Source organism: Artemia sp. Qi Xiang Cuo, chromosome 21 (assembly GCF_049724085.1).
Source record: "Artemia sp. Qi Xiang Cuo chromosome 21, ASM4972408v1, whole genome shotgun sequence".
NCBI lineage: Eukaryota > Metazoa > Arthropoda > Branchiopoda > Anostraca > Artemiidae > Artemia > Artemia sp. Qi Xiang Cuo.
This window is the reverse complement of record NC_142814.1, coordinates 19085445-19111665: the sequence shown is the minus strand read 5'-3', so window position 1 is coordinate 19111665 and position 26221 is coordinate 19085445. Positions and strand designations below refer to the sequence as shown.

At 33.4% G+C, this 26221-nt stretch overlaps 1 protein-coding gene across 1 annotated transcript in view; it reads right to left on the bottom strand.

The window, feature by feature from the left end:
* Positions 1-26221, bottom strand: part of ZnT49B (solute carrier family 30 member 9) — an 84342-nt gene that overhangs the window by 12915 nt on the left and 45206 nt on the right. The window contains exons 8-9 of the mRNA XM_089107184.1: positions 20403-20613; positions 4552-4744 (exon numbers count right to left, since the gene is read on the bottom strand). Of these exons, the coding sequence (XP_088963310.1) occupies positions 4552-4744; positions 20403-20613 (404 nt within the window). The remainder of the gene's footprint in view (positions 1-4551; positions 4745-20402; positions 20614-26221) is intronic.

Below are 26221 nucleotides of genomic sequence, written 5' to 3'. Positions count from 1 at the left end.
TTTCTTTACCTTAGTGTTTATTAAATAAGATAAAGCTATTTGTAACGTTGGTTGCTCTGGTTGAAAAAGGCCACATGGTTATCTTCTATTAATAATCTACAATTAATAATAATGAAATTTTGATATTTAAACAAGAATCCTGGGATAGGTCACATTACTATAGTGTTATTATTTGTCTTTATACTACAAGGTTATTTGTTATTTTATCTTCGTCTAGGCCTAGTTTTTCGAACTCGTCTCTCCATGGGCCAAGTCAAATATATACTTATGTTTATGTGAATAATAAAACAGTTGAACTTGAAGTGCGGAGAGAAGAGGGGGGGCAAAGAAATCCCCCCTCTTTCCTGCTGGGGCCCATTAATTTAACTATACCAGTGGGTACCAGTCTGCTAAACCAAATTATACGATACAACAAAAGCTCTCTTCGCTAATAGGTAAAAGCTAGATACCAAACGTGAACGTTCAGCAATAATAAAAAAAGTTTTTATGAGAATTCTACCTATTCAGGATTTGCACGCTTTACGTTCCGACAATTTGTCGGATTCAGTTTTATTTTTGAAGTTCAATTTGAAGTTGTCGCGGAGGTGGTTTAAGAAAGGTGACAGAGGCGGCACTTGCCCCAGGTGCAGAATTTTTTGTGGGGCATAATTTCAAATAATTTAATGGTTATCATCATTTTGTAGTTTTGAAATTTTATTTTTATTAAAATACAGTACACTTTATATTGATGTTTAAATAAGTATAATTAAAATAATTAAATCAATTTAACTAAATAATTTAGATAGTAAGTTAAAAATAATCAACAGTAAATCATAAATTTTGCCCCCAGGGCTGAAGAGAGGCCAGAACCACCACTGCGTTGTCAGATCCGAGGAAGGATGGAAAGTAGGGGTAAAGGGGTAAGAGAAAATAGTAATAAGTAAGGAGTAGTAGCAGTAAGAGAGTAGTCAGGAGTATGAGCAGAAGACAGGAGAAAAATTGCGATTTTTTACCTAAGCGGAAAACTACTTACGGAAACTATTTCAAGTAAAATTACCCTTTTATATCTTAAGGATTTCAGTTTTTCGTCCGATTAAACAATACGACGATGCCAAGTACTAAAATATTAAGCGCGTCCTACAGCTCCGCGGTCTTGTTTTATCTTGAATAAGTTGTTGGATTTTTGGTTCGGACTTGGATAATTGGTTAGATAATCTGACGAATTTCGATAACCAAAGATACATTGAAAGTGAAGGATTTTGTCCTGGATTTTAAAAGAAAAAAAATTATCTGATAACCTTGTAACTTATTGTTTATTTATCTGTTAAATACTATTACTACTACTACCACCAACCACTCGTTGCAGCATCAAGCTGCCTGATGCCAACGAAGCTACGCACGCTCCGTTTCCATCCCAATCTATTCAAATCTCCCTCTTTACACCCTCCCAGGAAGTTCGTATTTCCCTTAAATCTTTCTTTACGATAACCTCCCACCCAAACTGTGGACAACCTGATTTACGTTTAGCCCTATACGGTTTGTAGAGCCCTAGAGCAGCCGTGTTAGTTCAGTCGGTAGAGCATTCGTCTTTAAACCAAAATATAAATGTCAAGGGTTCAAGTCCCTTATCCGGCTGTTTTAAGTATTTGAAAATCCTCAATCGCATCATTACCTAAATCGTAATTGAGGCTTTGATAAAAAATTCTAAAAAGTTAAAAACAGAGAAAGAATTTTTGAAAGAAAGAATCAAATACAACATTTTGGCAAAGGGAATAGCAGTTTTCTATTCCTTAGTCATTCACAGTCTTCTTAATGCCGTCTTCTGAACTAAGCACTTAAAAAAAATTATTACTTCCTTAAATACAGAAAACTTGGGTTCATTTCATTATCAGAGCAGCTTTCAATCATCCATTTTCCAGCTCACTTTCAACCTTTTTTGTCAGTATATAGCCCCAGCATATAGATAAAAACTCAGTAATTTCGTTGGTTTCAGGTATTTTGTAATAACAGGTCAATAACAGCAGGCATATAAATCCAAATAATACCAAAATGGGTTAAGGAGAAGCTGGAAAAGAGTCAAGGCGGTAAATTTATAATTTGTGTACAATTTGTATATTGCAATTCAAGATGAATAAACCACTTGATATGCGCTTTAACGCTAATTCCCAATATACAGATCTATATGTTCGCAATTGTTTGCAGAAGAAGAAGCACGTTCTGCACATTAGCTTTCGAACACTGTATAAAGATAATTAACAGTAACTTCACCGCAGACGATTTCTGGCCCTTCATTCTCGGTGCTTACAAACAGCTCTTCCCACATACTCTTTCATTAGCGGGTTAATAATGTTAGTATGTGTCAGCGGTCCAATTACCCTGGAACACGTATTTTGGCAGAAACTTTCTCAAAATGCCTTTGAAATCAACTCGAGAGTTCGAAACCTACTTGTAATTCCTAAAAACATCAAATAATAACATTGCACTTCTAATTACCGATTTTAATATATGTATTGAAATATACTAATTTAAAATTAGCTTCTCTAAAATTTAGTGTTCCAACGTTGAAGCCAAGTTTCACGTTCAAGAGAAATCTGACTTGTCTACCCGTGAAAAGATCTAATGTCGCTTATGTTTTTACGTTCTCCGGAGCACTCGCACCTCGGTCCGGGTTTTTATAATGGGTGAGATAGGGAACGATCATACTGTCTATCATTTCTATACTGTGCTTTGGAACAACAACAGTGGATTTCTCGCTGGATATTGTATTAGATTTTTGCTTACAGAATCTTTCGGACACGCCCATTTTATTTCCTCGGTGTTGTTTCTTTTCTTTCATTGTACCTTCGTTCCATCTAGATTTCATGAGTGGTTTAATTTAAATCTCTTTTGAATATAAAAGAAGTATTTAATCAAATTCTGGCAAACTAATACATTTGAAAGAAAGCATGGTTTTTCTAACATACCTGCCTCAGATCACAATGGAAGCAATAGAAAGACGTGGAAAATTGACAAATTTTGTACCCCAGTTGTTTACTGACTTCCTTTAAGATAGAACTAGTGGTAAGTTCAGACCCATACGAAAACGGTCTCCTGGCTTATAAAAGCGGCGACTTAGCCTGTAAAAACGTTACTGTGGGCCGTTTTTTCAACTATAAAAAAAAAAAATCAAGTGACCATTTTCTATCCGTACTAAGCGTTTCTTTCTGAATATATAAAAAAAAATAAAAAAAAAGGTTGAGACTGTTGTAAACCATCAAAGATGATTAGAACTCGTGATTGCAGTGCAAAATGCATCTACTGGAAAATATAATTCTGATTTCAACTTCAATGGCAAAAATAGAGTATCTAAAGGGTGGAAGGGGGGGGGGAGCAAGGGGTACATATAACCCAAAGGGTAAAACCTGTTGGAGCGCCATTTAGATAATTTGTCTACCATATCATGGATGCAATAATAGCTGCAATGTAGTATAAAGGACGAACATCGGCCCATACGTAACACAAAATTGATTATCTCGAAAACAATATTTCATAAGAGATAGGTCAACCTACATGGATCAGAGGGTGGAGGGCAAAAAGTGACATTACCCCAGGAGCTAAAAAAATTGCCTACACATCTGAAGGGCCATTGCAAAGCTTCTGATTCCGAAAGGCCATTGCAAAGCTTCTGATTTCAATTTATGTGCCAGGCTTCAATGGTAAATTCCATTCAGATTTCACATATCTTATATGACTAAATCATAGGAAGGGGGAGCTGATTTTGTTCTCAAATATTTATATTATGGGCGTGGTGGGCTCAAAGGCCCAATTCACGGTCATTTGAGTGAGAAGAAAAGTCGGCTTCATCGTCCTATGTTACTCCTTCTATTCAATTAGTGATTCGGCCCCTCCAATGGCTGTCTTCTATTATGACGCCACATTTTCAAGTTTTGTGTTTTTTTTTCTTTCAGTGCACATTCCAATTTTATAGCCCGTTTTCCCCCTCGCAGCTTTAAAAAAGTTTAAAAAAAATTCACCTCAAGTTTTCAATTTGTTTAGAAATTCATATAGCAAAACAAAAAGCAAACAGACGCATAGAATGTGGCAGAGCACGTGCTATTATTCTTGAGAGGGCATAAGAAGTTATGAGAATATTGAGGGTATTGGGGTATAGGTATGAGAGTATTGAGAGGGTATAAATCTGTCGTTAGTTTTTTCTTTCTTATGTGGAACTATTTTGGAGAATTGAATCGGCCAAACAGTCTTTCTCGTTTCGGTGGACATGTTTTCAGCCATCCACGGTTAAGAGAAATGACATATTAAATTACAATTCCTCTGACAGATTTGATTTTCTTTGAACAACTTATATTAGTTTAGGAAGGAGCGGAGGGAGCTCAGACTGAGACTGTGAACTCCACACCTTTTTCTACATAGAAATAACTAACACGTAAAATAGTCAACACATAATAAAATTAGGATAAATCTTAGAAAAAAATTAAAACAATTTTAAACAGAGTTTTACGATACAGTATTGTTGTTACGTATTTAGTCCACTTTAACACCCTTTAAGTATAGGTAAATATTAAAAATTTAAACCTCAAGTAAAAGTTCCAAATCCTGTTTTTCGAGATAAGATCGAGTCAGTTCCCGGCCATCGAAGTCAACTTCAGCTTTGTATCGGACTAGACCCGATCCCATATCGATCCCTTTTACATCGTGAACAGCTCTGACCATCACGTCTGATTCAATAGATTGATTCATATCGTCAATTGCCGTTTGAACAATGGACCTAACAGAAAATGATAGAATAACTCCTCTTAAAAAAACAACAACTTATGGTGAAGGAAGTAAAGAGAGAGGTTGAAACGTAAAATGAACAGAAATTGTTGCTTTGCAGCATATGCAACACATATCCACAAAATTAGAGCAAATAAAACGACTGATGATATTTTCTATGTTTGTAGGGTTATTCAAAAGTGTCGCTTTATAGAGAATACAAAACCCTCGCATAAGAAACTAGACTGCTTTGTCTCTAAACTGTAAAAAATATCTTACAGGTTTTTATGTTTCCAACGTAAAAAAAAACTTGAATTGTTGTTTTGTGTTTCAATTCTCTTAAGACCCTATAAACAAACAGTAGCGGGGTTAACATTTTTAATCCGTTGTCAGTTATCAGCATTGCCAGAAAAGCAACCATGATATTTGAAAATAGCATAAAATAAGGAACCTAATGGTACTACTTTTATTTGCTGAGCAAGTTTCCTTCAGAAGTGGCAAACCATTAAATATTTACTATAAGGAACTTAATGGTACTACTTTTATTTGCTAAGCAAGTTTCCTTCAGAAGTGGCAAACCATTAAATATTTACTATAAGGAACTTAATGGTACTACTTTTATTTGCTGAGCAAGTTTTCTTCAGAAGTGGCAAAACATTAAATATTTACTATAAGGAACTTAATGGTAATACTTTTATTTGCTAAGCAAGTTTCCTTCAGAAGTGGCAAACCATTAAATATTTACTATAAGGAACTTAATGGTACTACTTTTATTTGCTAAGCAAGTTTCCTTTAGAAGTGGCAAACCATTAAATATTTACTATAAGGAACTTAATGGCACTACTTTTATTTGCTGAGCAAGTTTCTTTCAGAAGTGGCAAACCATTAAATATTTACTATAAGGAACTCAATGGAAATACCTTTATTTGCTAAGCAAGTTTCCTTCAGAAGTGGCAAAACCATTAAATATTTACTATAAGGAACCTAATGGTACTACTTTTATTTGCTGAGCAAGTTTCCTTCAGAAGTGGCAAACCATTAAATATTTACTATAAGGAACTTAATGGTACTACTTTTATTTGCTAAGCAAGTTTCCTTCAGAAGTGGCAAACCATTAAATATTCACTATAAGGAACTTAATGGTACTACTTTTGTTTGCTAAGCAAGTTTCCTTCAGAAGTGGCAAACCATTAAATATTTACTATAAGGAACTTAATCGTACTACTTTCATTTGCTAAGCAAGTTTCCTTCAGAAGTGGCAAACCATTAAATATTTACTATAAGAAACTTAATGGTACTACTTTTATTTGCAGAGCAAGTTTCCTTCAGAAGTGGCAAACCATTAAATATTTACTATAAGGAAATTAATGGTACTACTTTTATTTGCTGAGCTAGTTTCCTTCAGAAGTGGCAAACCATTAAATATTTACTATAAGGAACTTAATGGTAATACTTTTATTTGCTAAGCAAGTTTCCTTCAGAAGTGGCAAACCATTAAATATTTACTATAAGGAACTTAATGGTACTACTTTTATTTGCTGAGCAAGTATCCTTCAGAAGTGGCAAACCATTAAATATTTACTATAAGGAACTTAATGGTACTACTTTTATTTGCTAAGCAAGTTTCCTTCAGAAGTGGCAAAAAGTTAAATATTTACCGTAAGGAACTTAATGGTATTACTTTTATTTGCAGAGCAAGTTTCCTTCAGAAGTGGCAAACCATTAAATATTTACTATAAGGAACTCAATGGAAATACTTTTATTTGCTAAGTAAGTTTCCTTCAGAAGGGGCAAAACCATTAAATATTTACTATAAGGAACTTATTGGTACTACTTTTATTTGCTGAGCAAGTTTCCTTCAGAAGTGGGAAACCATTAAATATTTACTATAAGGAACTTAATGGTACTACTTTTATTTGCTAAGCAAGTTTCCTTCAGAAGTGGCAAACCATTAAATATTTACTATAAGGAACTTAATGGTACTACTTTTGTTTGCTAAGCAAGTTTCCTTCAGAAGTGGCAAACCATTAAATATTTACTATAAGGAACTTAATCGTACTACTTTCATTTGCTAAGCAAGTTTCCTTCAAAAGTGGCAAACCATTAAATATTTACTATAAGAAACTTAATGGTACTACTTTTATTTGCTGAGCAAGTTTCCTTCAGAAGTGGCAAACCATTAAATATTTACTATAAGGAACTTAATGGTACTACTTTTATTTGCTGAGCAAGTATCCTTCAGAAGTGGCAAACCATTAAATATTTACTATAAGGAACTTAATGGTACTACTTTTATTTGCTGAGCAAGTTTTCTTCAGAAGTGGCAAACCATTAAAAATTTACTATAAGGAACTTAATGGTACTACTTTTATTTGCTGAGCTAGTTTCCTTCAGAAGTGGCAAACCATTAAATATTTACTATAAGGAACTTAATGGTACTACTTTTATTTGCTAAGCAAGTTTCCTTCAGAAGTGGCAAACCATTAAATATTTACTATAAGGAACTTAATGGTACTACTTTTATTTGCTAAGCAAGTTTCTTTCAGAAGTGGCAACCCATTAAATATTTACTATAAGGAACCTAGTGGTACTACTTTTATTTGCTGGTCAATTTTCCTTCAGAAGTGGCAAACCATTAAATATTTACTATAAGGAACTTAATGGCACTACTTTTATTTGCTAAGCAAGTTTCCTTCAGAAGTGGCAAAAAGTTAAATATTTACCGTAAGGAACTTAATGGTATTACTTTTATTTGCAGAGCAAGTTTCCTTCAGAAGTGACGAACCCTAAAATGTTTACCATAATAACCACTATAATGGGTCTCAGCCCCGCCTCCTAATACAGCCCAATATAGACTATACACCAGAAATTACTTATTTTATTGGTTTGTGCTATTTCTTGTGCCTATTTGTCATGACCTGTCGATTTTAAACTCAAATCAAAACTGCTTCAAACCAAAAACTATAAAATCAGCAAGTTCCTGAGAAATCAAACAAACAAGTTCATCAATCAAACAAGTTCATGATAAGGTTGCAATCAAAACCCTAAGAAAAGGAGTTTTGATATCAATATATACAACAAAAGAATCTGATTTTTATGCTCATTCCAAATTTATAAAATTCACTTAAAGTTACAAGCCTCAAAAAGTTTGCCCGATTTCCAGTATTTTTGGTGTCACCCTTGACAGCAGACTCAGAGCGTCATGAACAGTCAAAAGAGCAAACGTCAGAAAGATGTTCAACCTTGAAAAAGATTTACAATCTTCAATCCAACATATCATAGTTCCCCAATTAAGGACAATTGTTGCCTAAATAAAAATCCCTGCACACAATTAACTAAATGACTTAATTTCATCATCAACATTAATAATAAAAAAAAAAGATCAGTCCAGTGACGTCACTAGCATAAATAACCTCGACGAGAATATGACAAACGATGACGTGTTTTAAACCAGTTCTTACATTTTAATTGATTCAAGAGGAACAACAATTTGTAAAAAAAAAAATTAAACATTGCAAAAGTCTTGCACCACACAGAGAACATTTTTCTAATACCTATTACGCAAAAATTCCAAATATTTAAATTATACCAAGCTCTATATGCTATATTGTGAGTGCACACAGAGATTAAAAGATAACGTCAATATGTAAATGATCATCTTGTAATTTTATATACACAAAAAAAATGTTTTATCAAAGCGCCACAGTAAATGGCACCGCATCGTGCTATCAAAGTGTCTATTCTAATATCAATTCTTGGGATAGGAGTATCCCATTTGGAGAAGATAGGGTTAGTTTTCAAGATTACGCGCATCACCTGACAGTCTTTGGCACTGATCAAATCATGTTGGAAAAAGCTGAAACAGTTTCGAATGCATTTTCCGAGAATTATACTACGCAGTATAAAAATATCTACAACCAGTCAGGAATTCCTGCTATCTCACTCGATCTTCTAAACAAACCATCTATCCCTTGTGAGTCATCTACAAATGTTCTGACGAATGTATCAGATTCCAGGGCCCAAGAAGAAATGAGCATAAAATATGATAGCCCAACCAATACCGATGGATGCTTTGATATGTATACTGGGCAGCTGGGCATACAGACTGAAATAGCTGAGCCTCAGGATTTTGACCTGGGGTTACCCAACGCAGAGAATATAAATGCCAAAATTAAAAGCACGAATTCCCTCCAAAGTTGTGCGATAAAAATTCCATCTAAATTTCAGCCGCAAGGATCACAATTGGCTTTCTTACCACCTGAGGCTGTCAAGAAGAAAACTATGGCAAAACGCCAGCAGAAAGATAGTGTAACTGACAAAAGACAGCAGAATGCAAAAGCAGCTAAATCCTACCGGTTGCGTCTGAAGCAAAAACAGGACGACCTTCAAAGAACTGTTCAAAAGCTGAGAAATGAAAACCTGCAGCTTCAGGCTGAGCTTAAAAGACTTCTAAATGAGAAAAATGAATCAGGAAACTGGCTTGTATTTGCTGGGGACTCAATCAAAAAAGGGGCGCAATCTATGCCGCAGAGTGCTTTGACCTTCTAACCTCCAATATTAAGGGAGAGTTTTGTCCACACCGTACCATGGTAACTGGATTCAAACGTAAACTATAATAAAGCATTTTCTCTGTTGATATTCTGGCCTTGAGGTAGCCTACATGCAAAGGACTACGGACCAGGGTCCGGTATATTGGCTTCCCACTCAAAAATGGCTTAAAAGACCACCCCCTTAGATCATTTTCAGTCAAACGCAAAGCATGTTTGAGCTATGGCTTGGATGGAGAAATTCAAGTGCCATGGATAGGTTTTACTGGTTGTTCCAATGGTCTCTACTTCTCAAACCCTCACATCCATTTCTGAGCTCTACTCTAGGAGAGGACTGTGTCACAACTAGAAGCTGAACTGTTATGGCTATATTATGTTGTAGCACTAATTTCATTATAACAACTACTTTTTTTTAATTACTAAGTTGTAAATAAAAGTCAAATTTAACATTTCGTCAAATTAGAAATTTCAAATTTAACCGAAATTTGAAATGCCAAGTAGACTTATACAAAAAAAAATGCAAAGAACAAAAACATACATAATTGTATAATTGTAAAACATACATAATTGTAAAACCTACATAATTGTATGTTTTGTAAAACATACATAATTGTAAATTGTAAAACATACATCATTATAATTGTAAGACATATACATAATTGTAGAAACATACATAATACATAATAAAAGCGACAAAAAAAGAAAGAAAATGATATACTTTATACAGAAAATTATATACTTTTAAATCAGCTACATATGTTCTGAAGTATTATTAAAGTAGCAAATATTCAGTATTCAAAATATAATTTTAATGTTTTTGAAGTGATCTTACACTAAAATTATAGCAAATAACGAATGTAGATAAAGCAATTTGTTTGTCTTACCATATAATTACTGCCAGCAATGATTAAATACTTTTAAAAAGTATCTAAGCACACATACAAAATACTTGGCTGCAAATGTATTTAAATTGCATTTCCAAATAAGTCACTTAAAATATATTTTGTATTCAGATACTGAAATATATATTTAAATACCCAATGTATCGTATTAAAGTATAATACAGAAAAGATAATTTTAGGGTATCCACAAAAATTTAACTTAGGTTGTACTATATTTATAGACAAATTATATAAAACAGGAAAGAGGAATATTAGAACCACGTCAAATACTTCACTCATAAAGTTGTACTATATTGTACTATATACAGGTTGTACTATATTGAGCTATATACAGGTTGTACTATATTTATAGGAAAATTACATAAAACAGGAAAGAGGAATATTAGAACCACGTCAAATACTTCACTCATAAGGTTGTACTATATTGTACTATATACAGGTTGTACTATATACAGGTTGTACTATATTTATAGAAAAATTATATAAAACAGGAAAGAGGAATATTAGAACCACGTCAAATACTTCACTCATAAGCTTGTACTATATTGTACTATATACAGGTTGTACTATATTGAGCTATATACAGGTTGTACTATATTTATAGAAAAATTACATAAAACAGGAAAGAGGAATATTAGAACCACGTCAAATACTTCACTCATAAGGTTGTACTATATTGTACTATATACAGGTTGTACTATATTGAACTATATACAGGTTGTACTATATTTATAGAAAAATTACATAAAACATGAAAGAGAAATATTAGAACCACGTCAAATACTTCACTCATAAGATTGTACTATATTGTACTATATACAGGTTGTACTATATTGAGCTATATACAGGTTGTACTATATTTATAGAAAAATTATATAAAACAGGAAAGAGGAATATTAGAACCACGTCAAATACTTCACTCATAAGGTTGTACTATATTGTACTATATACAGGTTGTACTATATTGAGCTATATACAGGTTGTACTATATTTATAGAAAAATTATATAAAACAGGAAAGAGGAATATTAGAACCACGTCAAATACTTCACTCATAAGATTGTACTATATTGTACTATATACAGGTTGTACTATATTGAGCTATATACAGGTTGTACTATATTTATAGAAAAATTAAATAAAACAGGAAAGAGGAATATTAGAACCACGTCAAATACTTCACTCATAAGTAAAATAAAATTCAGTGCATTCAGATTCGGTATCATTTTCTGGACGATCCGCTTACAGAAACGAAAACAAGTCAAGCACATTCAATTTTGCTTGTAATTCTGATTTTTAGCATTGTGCTAGGCCCTCACTTTATCCTTTGTGTTAAGAGACGGTGACCATGAGTTTCAACTCTGTTAGCAAGTGATCAATTAAGATTACCCTTTTGTCTTTTGAAGGCACCTAGTATTTAAACATGGGTGGATAGAAGTTCCAATTCCAAACTCCCTAAAGTTGTTCTCATGAAAGTCCATAGAAAGGAGATTCGTGAAACACTTATCCAGTCACCAGAGAACTGAATCAGCTAGCTGAGTGACGTGCTTTAAAGCCCAGGTATGCTTTGTATCCTATCAATGTTTTCCAGCCTTGTGAGGACTGGCAACACTGAGCCTAGTTTTTTTTTTAAGGCCAAATGAGAATACTGAAAAAAACAAACAAAGCGAATATTTCGAGAGGACAACCGCCTCTCTTCTTCAGCGCGAACAAAATACTAAATATACTATTCCGTGATAATCCTTGAGTAATCCTTGAATATACTATTTTGTTCGCGCTGAAGAAGAGAGGCGGCTGTCCTCTCGAAATCTTCGCTTTGTGTGTTTTTTCAGTATTCACGTTTGGCCTTAAAAAAACCCATTTGTGATCGTTTCTTCTTTATCAACATTGGACGTGATCGTCTCTTACTAGGTTGCTAGCTACAGCTGCAACCCGGATTATGGCAGGCCAATGTGGTTTAAGAAATTAACGAAGTTTGAGCTTATCACGCACTTTTTGTAGGTTTCCTGTTTATTGAATCTCAAGAAATGTTCAACAGCATCGTAGGCCGAGTTCCAAAGTGCTGCATTTGGGAATTCCACCTGCTTTCCACTCATTTCCTGCACTCACGCTTATAGCGCCACTATGGGTTGCATATTCTCACAAGAATATGCCATCTGGGCCTGAAATATGCCATCTGGCCATCTGGAAATTCAAAAATTTCATCGGAGCCAGGCTTCCATTGTTTGGAGCCTTTGATTACATCCTTTATTTCATTCCACATGACTTCTCGACACCTAATGCCCTACTAATTAAAAAATATATTATTTCTACTCTAACTGCCAGGCGGTGAAGATTATCCTTTGGATGATCATCCTTCAAAAATCTAAGTTTTGGTTATAAATGGTTAAAAAACCAAATCGAAAATCTTAGTTAGAAAAATTATAAAAAAATGTGCCTTCGAAACATGATTTGAATAATTCCCATGATCATCTATAATCGCTAAATGGCGATCATCTGAGCTACTAGAAAAGTTCTGCTTTTTAAATAAACAGACACTGAAACACATTCATTGGTCAAATTTTCGTAATGTATATCATATTTAAAGTTTTAAGGACAATTATGGCAGCACTATGAAATCTTTCCTCAGACGTAGTCTTAAACTTTATATATATTCGGTACAATTGAAAGTTTATTCGATTCTTTAACATAAGGCTCTTGAATAAGCACAACATCTGGGCGTAAGTCAACAAGTGTGTTTTCTAACTGTGCCGCAGCAATATAATAGTGTTTTAGGCTAATCTGTAAAAAAAATTAAGTTATTCTTATGTGTTGTGGTCTGCACAAATTTCATTTTGCTATTTTTGGTGTCCCTATTATCACGATTAATCTGGCTAGTCCCTTGATTCATTTCTAATTGTTGTTAAAAATGCCTGTTTTAGTTCGGATTCTATTTCGTCATAATTAATTATTCAGGGGAAAATATTTTCTACATTTCTTTAATTTCTTCATTCTTCACATTCTTATTTGCGTTTGGTTTAGATAAAATTTTATTGTTCGTATAAGGAGTTTTAACAGTTTCTACATTTGCAGAGCTGCGCTCATTTCTAAGTGAGCCTGTGCCGGTTCTTGACTTTCTTGTTCCCAGGGCAAAATCTTGATGCCCCCTGTCATGCCTCCCACAAAACTTTCAAGCAAAATTTTAATAAAATTTTAATTTATTAACAAAATTATTTTCAATTTATTAATTAATTTTTTAATTTTTATTTAAATTATTTAACTATTTAGATTATTTTAGTTTTATTACTTTAATTATTTTTATTTAATTATTTCTTAATTTATTTTGATTTTATTAGCTGCGGCCCCTACTTTATTAACAAAATTTTAAAAATTACAAAATAATTATAACCGTTAGATTATTTGTTAGAAATTTTGCGCCCCTAAAATTTCTCTCGCCCGGGGAAACAAACTTGTGCTAGTCGAATGAAACGAATCGAATCTTACCCGGTTCGATATTTTTTTTTCTGTTTTTTTTTTTTTTTTTTCTTTTTTTTTTTCACAAAAATCTACACTGGAAATAACTAATTGAAGTTTTGATAAGGTTGACTTATTTCCAGTTTAGATTTTTGGGCAAAAAAATAAAAAAAAAACGAACAGGAAAAATTCTATTCGTTCGATTTGACTGGCACAAATTTGTTTCAATTTATTCAAAAAGTCATCGATAATGTGGCAGGTGACACACTATTGTGGGCCTTATAAATTAGTCTTTATTTTCTATACACTAGTTAAAGCCTTGTCCGATCCTAAGATCAGAATCCTGTTTGTTTTGTTTTTTCATGGGTTACACTACAGCACTAGTTTTTCAGAATTATAGAAATATAGGGAAATATCATGAGTAAGTTTATTTTAGCTAGTTTTGAAAACATATGTTGCATAAATGGCGAAACAATACTCTTTACTCGTTTTAGGTTTTTACCTCGCTCTTTAACTCCACTAGAAAATTTCGTTTTTCTTACACTAGTTTGTAATGAGAGTAATCGGACAATACAAATCGATGCAACCAATTTTTATTTTCTTAATAGAAATTTGCGCTCATAGCTAAAACCGTTTCTTCCATTCTCTTATGACGTCGTTTAAAATCAAATAAGTGCAGTAAACAAGGAGAATTCTCAGAATTGCCATCCTCTTATGAATTAATAATCCAAATTCATTTGTTTCAAAATCATTGGTGAAAAAAGACTAGAGTGGCTTTGTATAACCTGGATAATATTCATTATTGGACGCAAAAGTAAGGTGGTGAATAAATCTTAGCAAGTCCCCGCTTCACTGGGTCACTTTTACAATTGATTGCCAACGATAGCGTGGGCCTGCCCCAATTGAAGATAAGTAACAATTTTTTATTCACGGATGTGCTTTGGAATGAACTGAAATTTCTTTTTTCATCGCGGTTTTTACAGTATTTAATGATGTGGTATGTTAGTCAGTTGTCATTTGACAAATTTGTTAATTTATTTGATTAATTGGACAGGATTATTGAGTCTCAGACTGAGTTTTCCAGTAAATGAGACTCGATTTCGGCAAAAGTCGTGTCATTAAAAAGTGATGCAGCGAAGAGTGATTCACGAATAGGCGAACTTAAGACTCGATTTCAGCAGAAGTCGTGTCATTAAAGAGTGATGCAGCGAAGCGTGATTCGCGAATAGGTGAACTTGAATCTTCACTACAAGATCAGAAGCTTAAATCTGAAGCTCTAGAAAAACGGCTGCTCGCTTTTGAAGCAAAAGACCGAAAGCTTAACTTGCTGATTCATGGCTTACCGGATGAAAAATCTGACGAAACGCCAGAAACTAATATAAAAAACCTCTTCAAGAATATGTTAGATATTGCTGAGCCAGTAATGATACTCTAAGTGCTATGGTTTCGCTTCTCGCTCGGCAAATATCACTGACTCCCGCCAACGTAAAAGTAAGCAAAAATAGATAAAACTAGTGCCTGCATGATTAGAATTTGAAAGCGAGATGCAAAAGGTAACATTGAAAGTTCGTAAACTTAAGGCGAGTGTTATAGTTATTTGTACGGACTTGCCACCTGAGTTGAATTTGAGAAGAAGTGAGCTGTTGTCTAAGTCACGTGAGATGAAAACGAAAGGTGAAATAACGGCTTCTCGGGTCCGTCAAAAAGGTACGGACATATGGCTGGAAATCAAAGGATATTCTTCATCTTGGTTTGCATTAATAAATGTGGTGCAACAGTTAATATTTTAATTAACTGTTGCAACACTGTTGCAACTGTTGCAATAAGACTTTATATTAATTTTCCACGAGTGAAAAAAGAACAATGAAACGGAGATTTAAATAGATCTTGCCTTAGTGTGCTTTTTATATCTTGCTATTCTGTCTGATTGTTTTCATGTTTTCCTTCTTTTCTGTCTATTTCTAGTTTTGCAAAAAAAGTTCTTGTTCTGCTCATTTTTTCTTTCTGCAGCTAACAATTCAGATGTTGGGCCTCCGAGTTTGGTAAGCCAAATGACTGCATCGCTGCTGTTTAATTGGAATCTGTTCCGGCAGCCTCCTTGCTCCTCTCATGCTTGGAATAATCTGACGGTACCGTTTTTTGCTTAGTAGCCTATCATTCCAGATTGATTTTGGTAAGTTTTAATTTCATGGTGATTAGATGATAAGTGTTAAATAAGATAACATCTGAGCGGCTCCATGTTTTTGAGAAAAATCAACTTCACTTAAATGAATTACTTAAATCGGTGGGATCAGCTGGTGATGAATATTCTGATCTTTTTATCCAGTCTTTTCCTCCCAGCAATTATATAAATAAAGACCAAATCCTCCCTTTTAATCAGTCGCAATAATCCTAAGTCATATTTTGGAATTGTCACGGAGTGTTTAGTAGTTTTGATTTTCTCTCCACTTTATTTTCTAGTAATCGCGTTGGAATTCTAGGACTATGTGAGAGATTTCTTAGTGATAGTAATAGTTCTTTAGTTGGCAAATCTGGGTATAGAGTAGTAACTAGAAATAGGGCTACCCGTTCGAAAGGTGGACTTGCCCCGTTTATTAATCAGGGTCTGCATGTTCATGAAATCGCTGATTTTAAGTGATTTATACCAAGAGATAGAGTTAGAATTCTTGACTGCTGAAATTATTTCTAGTAAAGAGAAGCTACTGCTATGCCTGTTTTATCGGCCTCTGGGATCAAGTGCCTAGAGTTTTATTGGTAAGTTGAATGATCTTACGCAACGGCTGAATTTTGAGAACCAGAAAATAGTATTTATGGGAGATTTTAAAATAGATTTAGGATTGGTAAATTCGGAGTCCCAAGCCAGAAGGTCTCATCCTGTGGATTTACTGACTACTTGCTTTTCTTCGGGTTTGCTGACAACCGCCTTGTTTTAAATTCATCGAAAACCCATTTTATCCTCTTTTCTCGACTTTCTCATGCCCTGCCGTCGCTTTCTCAAATATCGGTCCATTTTAACGGAGAAATAATTACCATTACTAGAAAGGAATCTTGTAAGTACCCAGGTCTTATAGTTGATGAACATTTATCTTGGGAGTTTCATCTTGATAAACTAAGGATTCAGCTAGGAAGGAATGTAGGGTTACTGCGGTATCTAAAATTATACCTCCCTTTCCCTGCCCTTAAGTCAGTGTGTTGTTCTTTAATTCATTCTTATTTTAATTATTATCCCATTGCTTATTTAAATACTTTTAAATTTCGAATTATTCCCCTTCAACGTCTTCAAAATAAAGCCCTTTGTACATTAAAAGCACTCCTTCCTTCCCCATCGACACTCCCTGAGAAGTCCCCTACTAAGAGGCAATATACATTTTTGAGCATATTGCCAATTGATCTCATCCTTCCGGTTCATTGTGTCCTTTTTAGACTTAAACAAATTAAACAACTTTTACCATTGGCTTTTGATTCTATTAATTTCTCGCTAATTTGTTTTGTTCAGAAGAGGTGCAGTGTTTAAGAGGACATTCAACAAAATTGCCTTGCCCTAGGATTCATACAGAACCATCCAGGTTTGTTCCAAAAAATTCAGTAATAAAGTTTTGGAACAATTATGAAAGTTATACGGGTTCACCTATTTCACTTTCTAAAAATAATTTAAAACTATATATAACAGATAATTATTAATTTTGATGAAGATTATGCAGATTTGATGAAGATTTGAGAAGTTATGCAGATTCACATTCATCTATTTCGCTTTCTAAAAATAATTTAAAACTATATCTAATAGATAATTATTAATTTTGATGAAGATTATGCAGATTTGATGAAGATTTGAGAAGTTATGCAGATTCACATTTATCTATTTCGCTTTCTAAAAATAATTTAAAACTATATCTAATAGATAATTATTAATTTTGATGAAGATTATGCAGATTTGATGAAGATTTGAGAAGTTATGCAGATTCACATTCATCTATTTCGCTTTCTAAAAATAATTTAAAACTATATCTAATAGATAATTATTAATTTTGATGAAGATTATGCAGATTTGATGAAGATTTGAGAAGTTATGCAGATTCACATTCATCTATTTCGCTTTCTAAAAATAATTTAAAACTATATCTAATAGATAATTATTAATTTTGATGAAGATTATGCAGATTTGATGAAGATTTGAGAAGTTATGCAGATTCACATTCATCTATTTCGCTTTCTAAAAATAATTTAAAACTATATCTAATAGATAATTATTAATTTTGATGAAGATTATGCAGATTTGATGAAGATTTGAGAAGTTATGCAGATTCACATTCATCTATTTCGCTTTCTAAAAATAATTTAAAACTATATCTAATAGATAATTATTAATTTTGATGAAGATTATGCAGATTTGATGAAGATTTGAGAAGTTATGCAGATTCACATTTATCTATTTCGCTTTCTAAAAATAATTTAAAACTATATCTAATAGATAATTATTAATTTTGATGAAGATTATGCAGATTTGATGAAGATTTGAGAAGTTATGCAGATTCACATTCATCTATTTCGCTTTCTAAAAATAATTAAAAACTATATCTAATAGATAATTATTAATTTTGATGAAGATTATGCAGATTTGATGAAGATTTGAGAAGTTATGCAGATTCACATTCATCTATTTCGCTTTCTAAAAATAATTTAAAACTATATCTAATAGATAATTATTAATTTTGATGAAGATTATGCAGATTTGATGAAGATTTGAGAAGTTATGCAGATTCACAGTCATCTATTTCGCTTTCTAAAAATAATTTAAAACTATATCTAATAGATAATTATTAATTTTGATGAGGTCAGGGTTGCCGGTGTTGGTATTTATTTATGTTTTGTTTTTTATTTGATTTGGAATGTGGGCTATGAGTTGAATGTGGTGTCTTATTTACTTTTTTATTATGTGTATTTTTATTGTTTATTATTATTTATTTTTCATTACTTTTATAATATTACTTATTTTCTCTTTTAAGGGTGCCGGTTTTCGAGTATAACTCACTTTGTAGGCACCCTCTTTAAATATTCTTCTTTTCTGTTGTATAGTATATTATAGTGTTATAGTGAGTGACATTAGTTAGAATTCATATAGTGAGTGAACTTGAAATTGAAATAATCAGACCCAGCTCAGTATATATATTCAAGATAACCAAAAACAAATCAAGTATAGTTTTTTGTCAGATCTCCCAAAAACTCATGTAATTTTCTTGAGGAGTTAATATAAGTTCCTAGAGGTATATTAAATTATCTGAAGACGTCTAACAATTCCACCATGTGAATAAAGGTTTCCGTCCACAAAACTCTTTTTTAATGCTACCTAACCAAGGCACTCGCGGATCATTTTAATAAAGCTGAAATCTTAAAGCACACATTTGCTGACCATTCTTAAAGTCCATCCATTTTTGCTTTTCACAGCTCCGATGCTCCAGCGTAGTAGAGAAAGGGTTGCCACTTTGACTGGTTCCTAAAGTGCTACAATTATCCCAAATTTGCGTGCTACACAGCGATTTTGGGTGTTGTAGTAAAAACATTGACTGTTATAGTGCTAAAATAGTGCAAACTAGAACACTTTTGTCGTATTTTAGCAACCCTGAGCACGTGCTACAGTGTGACACGTTATAAAATAGTACTAAAATAGAATTTTCGTGCTACAAGTGGCAACCCTGAGTAGAAAAATAACATTTTACAGTCAATATACGAGCTAAGTTTCTGACTCTAAGCTGATTGGCTCTAAAATATCGAATTTTCTTCCATTGTAACAAATGAAGCAAATACTCCTAGATTCATTTTATTCTTGATAAATTGTACCAGAGGATACGGGACTTACAAGACTAATACCCTAAATAGGGTATGGTTACAGCCACACCCTAACAGGGCATAACTTATAAGAGTAAAAGCTGGCGCTAGTATCAAAAAGAAAAATAACCAATGCCGTTTTGCTGTTGGCGGTTATCTTACTGGTTTTTTATCCTATCCTAAACTGTTGCAAAGTATTTTAAAACAAAGTGGAACATAAATAAAGCAAAATTCTGTCAAAGAATAGGTCTAGCTACCCTGCCAAGATTTAAATAGCCTGTTTACCCTGCCACGATTTTCCCGAGCTAACCTATGCTTATTTTTTGCAGACTGCAATTCAACTTAAAATGATTCTTGAAAACAAACAGCAATCAAACAATTCCTTCTACCCCCCTATTCCCTTTTCCCTTCTGTTGAAGATGGAATATTTACTTCCGTTTGATGCTATGGTTACTTCAACTACTACGTTAATTGTTGTCAATGAATGAGTAAATATGTTTTTATGAACGAGTAAATACGTATTATTTTCTGTTATTTGTGGTGTTATAAGGTAAATTTAATATATCTTACCATAAAGAATTATCTTACAATCGTTTAATAGGGACGTGCAATGGTAAGCGAAAGTAAGAATTCAGAATTCAATTTAGAGCTTAGAATTCAAAATAGCCATCCGAGTCCAATACAACGGCGAACGCTCTTTCTTCAACCCCAATCAATCCAAAGCTTCACTCTTTCTCTCTCCAAGAAAATCCAATTCCTTTAAATCTCTTCTTATGGTGTCTGTCCACCCAACCCAAGGACACCATTAAATTTATTTGGCCCAGTTGAATTGCGAAAAAACCCCAATTTCTGCCTGTTACCTGAACTCCAAAATTACTGATAATGTCATCAACTACTTAATTGCCCCATAAATTTTGCTACAAAAATACAATATAAAACTCACATACCTTCCGACAAGTGCGGCAGTGTTTGTGTATATTATAAAGGAGGCTACACCCCCGAGCAATCCACCAATAAGAACTGAGCCAAGAGCGTCAGGAATTGGGCTATTTAAATAGGTTGACAGTCCCATACAGCCAGCAGCAATACTGACTCCGAGAACAGCTGCCAGATCTTCGAGTAGCACAACGTTCACAGTAGGGTCACTCCCTCGTCGAACTGGAAACCAAAGCTTTCTATTTTTATCAACTTCAAAAAAAAAACACAAGAAAAAAAAAGTTACTAAACAAACAATGTTTTACCCGAATAGAAATTGTCCTATTATTTCAATCCTAATTATTTTGTAAGATCGTTTTTATTTAGAATTAATAAGAGTAATTGTTCCACTTGTGATTGTGAAGAGACTTTATATCATTATGTTTTTGAGTGTAAACTTTTTGAAAATGAAAGAGCCGAAATGCAATTTAAATTATAAGAGTTTTCTTACTCTGATATTTTATTATTAATATTATTTGGTTTATTAAAGAGGCTCGGTATGCCGTTCTAGCGTACTTGAATGGAACAAAGAGACTGGATATTGTCTAATTTTTTTCTCCTTCAGGGATCAGGGGAGAGGGGCTCAAGGTTTGCCCCCCCCCGAAATTTTGTTCAGATTGTAAAAACGTAGCAAAAATGCGATGAACAAATTTTTAATGTGTTTTTTAAAGGCTTTTTTTTTACTGGATTCCCCCATGATGGATATTGTCAGGGGGGGGGGAAGAATTTTCGGACGGCGGGATTTCCGTGGGGGGGGGCAAATTTTCTTCGAGATTTTTCACCGAGAACTCATATGGGGGGATTTTCTACAGGGGAAATTTTTTGCACATATTTTTTTGGGGAGGGGGGAGGTCCTTGAATTTCCTTTCTTTTCAGATCGCAGTAAACCGTGATAGGTAAGCAAGTTTTAATATAATTACGAGATTTTCAATACTTAAATATAATCTCTAGAAAACGATTTGACAAAAACAAGACATGATTTGGAATATTTTTTTTTTCGCAAGGGACAAACAGGCAGGAAATTGGACGGGAGAAGCATTTGAGACATATGTTTGTCTCCGTCAGATTAACAGCCGGAATGCTGTTGTTTTCAGATAAAAAATATCATCAAACAAGAAGGAATACAATGATTTGGACCCAAGTTTATTTCAAAGGTCCCACTGCCCTAATCTTGGAAGTTTAGGACCACAATTATCAGTTACACTGTCAAAAAAAGCTGTCTGAAATATCCCCAACAGTCTTCAATATTTCACCTATAGCCACCATCGGGGAGCAATAAAACAAGAACAGATTTGGAAAACAAAAAATTGTACATCAATTTGATATATGCCCCTCTCTCCGGCCTGAATTTGTGGATACGCCCCTACTCATGCGCATATAATGAACGAACATAACAATCCTTATGTCTACCAATGAAAATTATTTTATCCCAAAAATGTTTTCCCATCGTGGGTTTCTGAATTTCTAGAGATTGAGAATGACTAGAGATTTAAGACGATACATAGACACTCTTTTCATACAGTTTTGTTCATTCTTGTTTATCACCATATTAGAATGAAGCTCAAAAACTAAATCTTGCGCTTCCACCCAGGCAAAGCTGGAAAGCTGGCAACTGGAACGAACAGATTTTAGGACAGGTAAGAAAAAAAGAACCAACTTTTGAAGAGAATACCAAACGCTGTACTAAAAAGTTTTCAAATCGGATAGAGCCAATACATTCCATAAAAACAATTTAGGAATATTAAAACTGCAATGATGTGACTTTGAATTCGGTTGCTTTTTTTCTTAATATTCCTATTCGAACTCGCAATAGCTATTTTTTCCGAAAATACGGTGTTTTTGATACTTTTCAAAAATGGATGGTGTTTTGAAAATGGATGGTCTGTCTCGTAGCTTTGCTGATCGATGTAAGAAAATTGTTAATTTTCTGTCGTTCATTTTTTTTTTTACGTAAATAAGTTTTGATAAACTAATTGGATTAATAATTAAAAATTTCGTGCTATTTCGATTTTTTTTGACGCGTCATTCTTGTGTCTAATTTTATTTTCTTTTCCTTTCCTATACATCACTATGTTATATTGTATTCAAGCAGAGGCACATACAAGTCATGATTATTATTGGAACGAGCTGCAAGGAAACTTTTGACAGTTTATAACAGGAAACCTACAGTTTAACTTTTAACCTACAGTTTAGCTTAAACTTTTGACAGGAAACCTACAGCTTATGTATTATATCGATTAGCAAAGCTACGGAACAGATCAACTGTTTTTTCGGAAATATTAAAGGTATTTTGTACGTATATAGAGTCAGAGACAAATCACACTTTAATTACAGATTGGAAAGAAAAAAATTTGGAATGATATAGCCAACACACACACACTATCCGTCTTGGCTACCAGACTATCTGTCTTGGCTTTTTCTCCAATTAGTCATGGGTTGATGGCAACTTGATTTTAATTCAAAATCACACACAAAAAAAGAACAAAAAACCATTACGGTGTGTCAAAAGGTTGTCAAGTTGGATAGAACTATTAAAAAAATCCCAGCAAAAAATTACTATTATTTCTACAAACTCCTTGCAACACCAAGCCACATCTGGCCAACACAGCAGCAAAAGCTCTTCCTCCGAGCAAATCTGTTCAAAAGCTTTACTCTCTGCTCCTTCCCAGGAAGGAGCATAGTACCAAGGACAGTGAAATTAAATATCTTGAGGGACCAGGGACAGCCACATGTATCTTGAAAAACAATGAAATCTCAGGAATTCAATTTTCTGGGAAGAAAGCCTTCATAAGCAGTCGCGCAGGTTTTGGTAACAGAAGGTGTCAAATTGAAAAAAAAACGTCAGAGAAAAAGAAAACGTAAAAAAAACGTCAGGGAAAAATCAGCCAAAAATAAACTAAGAACATCTGCACCAAACAGCTTAAGAAGCAGCAAATTTTCTTTAAAGGTGTAATTGTCTTTGGAAATCAACAGGCCAATAATTCTAGTACTTTTATCGACAAAAAGCGTTGTAAAATTTCAGCAAATCAGTTTTGTTTATTTATTTCGATGTTTCAGCATGGCAACAATGCCTAGAAACTTGATAATTTTGAGACAACTAAAACAAAATATTATGCAAATACGGTTTTCAGGAATGAATATACCTAAGATAGGTCTAGGAGAAGGGAGGGGGGAGAATATTTTTGTTTTGATGTCATTTTTGTTTTGATTGGTCAACCTTCTTAAGATTATAGGCGGGCGTGCCTTATTTGCCTCTCATTACAGGCAATCTAACGGTCTTATGTCAATTTTTGAATTCTTGATCAGCATGCCTAAGACTCTAGGCAGGCATACCTTTCCAAAAACTAACAAACAAGTATGTGTCCAATAAGAGAGTCATGCATACTCCTGCCATTTACCCGTGCCCCAGCCACTTAAACATTTGCCTCTCAATTACTTGGACTATCTGTCTTGGCTTTTCTCTGTCTACAATTAGCCATGTCTTGATGCAACCTATGCAACCTATTGCAAAATACTTGATAACTTCAATTCAATACTTAAAAGTACTTAAAATCATGTGTAATGAACTTGCTATTGACGGTCAGTCAAACGAGTCCCTATGATAATCCAACATAACAATCTAACAAACATAACCAACACATCAAACAAACTAACATATCTAACATGCTAGCAACAAACATATCAAACAAACAATATAACATATCTTCCTCGACTTTTTGAATACTCTACATTCCAGAGCCATACTAGACTACTGTCAATACTAAGGCTTCCAATATCCTAAACTTAGTTTTAGATATATTTTAAATTTCAGAATATTTTATGAATTCAAGCAATTTGACGAAAATGGCAAAAATGAGTTATTAAGTTATGAGTTATTAAACTAGACACATTCAATTGCTATTTGGTTTCTTCATTTCCCAACCTTATCAGCATTTATTGTACCGGAGAACAATAAGGATGAAAGTTGACAGATTGCCAACAAATAGGATATTTGGCCATCCAATTGGAGCCAAGCGAAAAGCAGGTCGTCCCTAGATGGGGTGGGAAGGAATCACAAGAAAAGATTTAAAGGAAACTGAATCATCATGGGAAGAGGTAAAGAGCGAAGTTTTGAATGAACCGGTATGGAGAAGGAGCGTGCGCAGGTGTGTTATCCTTAGGCGGCTTGGTGCTACAATGGGTGGTTAATAGTAGTAATAAAATTTGATATTGACTAATTTATTAAGCCAAATATTTTTCAAAATAGAAGATTCAAAATATAAAAAAAGATAAAAGATAAACAGATTTAATACTATAGCAAATGTATTTTGAACAAATTATAAAGCATGATTCATTTTAGCAAAAGTAGAAAATCCCTAAAAATTAACCAAAAATAGGAAAATCCATAAATTGGTGTAAAAACCTGAAATCTATATTTAGGATTAGGTCAACAGGATTGGGTAAGAAAACTTTCCAGGAGATACCATTATTTTCTAAGCTTTTTTCTAAGCCATTATTTTCTAAGCATTATTTTCTAAGTTTTCAACTCATAATTTTTTGGTGTCCATGTTGCGCAGCCATCCGTTTTTTTTTCAAATGTTAAGATTCACCATTACACCTAGTAAATTGAATACAATCGAAACTTCGCCATTTAGTTTTTTGACATCCTATTTACAGATAAACTTCAGTATAGTTCCTCGTAAAAAATATTTTTCTTTTTTTTCTTTATATTGCAGTATATCAGATACTAGTGTAATAGTATAATAACGTCATATAATAATAGTATAATATAATATATTATATTATATATAATATTATTATATTTTATATAATATATTATTATATAATATATAATAGTATAATATAATATATAATATAATATAATATATAATAGTATAATAGCATAATAACTAGTACAATAACGTCAGAATCATAAGTTTTGAAAGAGGCTTATTATGTAGCAGATGATTTTATTTACGATTATGGTTATAATATATGACAAAAAAAGAAGAAAAAGATTAAAGTAGCAATAGGGCTGGATAAAAGCAGCGTTACAGTGTTTTAAGAGCGTTCATGTGCGATCGATAAACTGGCTTTCTCAACGTAAAAAGACAATATTCCTGGCAAATTATTTTGAATTTCTAAACAACATAGTCAAAGAAAAACAATAACTTGACCAAGCCCTTAAGTAGCATATTACGTTATATTGTTTGAGCCTAAATCTATATAGCGTGTAACTCTACCAGTAGCATCAATTAAAGGGTGGGGTAGGGGAGAGCAAGTGCTCCCCCAGAATTTTAAAAATGTCTTTTTAAGGCGGTGTTTTCATAGAAAATCGCATTTTTGGAGGGTATTTTCATTGAAAAATGCTTTTTTTTGTATTTTCATCAGAAAAAAGTGAAAATGACAAATCCCTCCTAGATATTGAAAAATAAGTTTCGCCCCCCCCGCTTCCTGAATTTCCTGGAATTGACACCATTAACCTCTATAAATTCTCCATTGAAAATATTTCAGCATACTTTGACAATCTCTCAAAGGTTAATGATTCAGTCTAAAAAAGCCCAAAACATACATTAATCTGGAAAGAAATACCTGTTTGAAAGTATGAGTAAAATACGCCATTAAACGAGATGAAAAACGTTCGTCCAACCAACCGTTTAATGCACTAGCGGTTTATGCCTCATAAAATCTGGAGGGGGTAGGGTAGGGTAGGGATGGGGAGAAGGAAGGGAAGGGTATACCATAGGAGTGTAAAAATATAAAGTAAAAGGAATTTAATATCAAATGTAAGAAGAATAGAGGAGCAGCTACC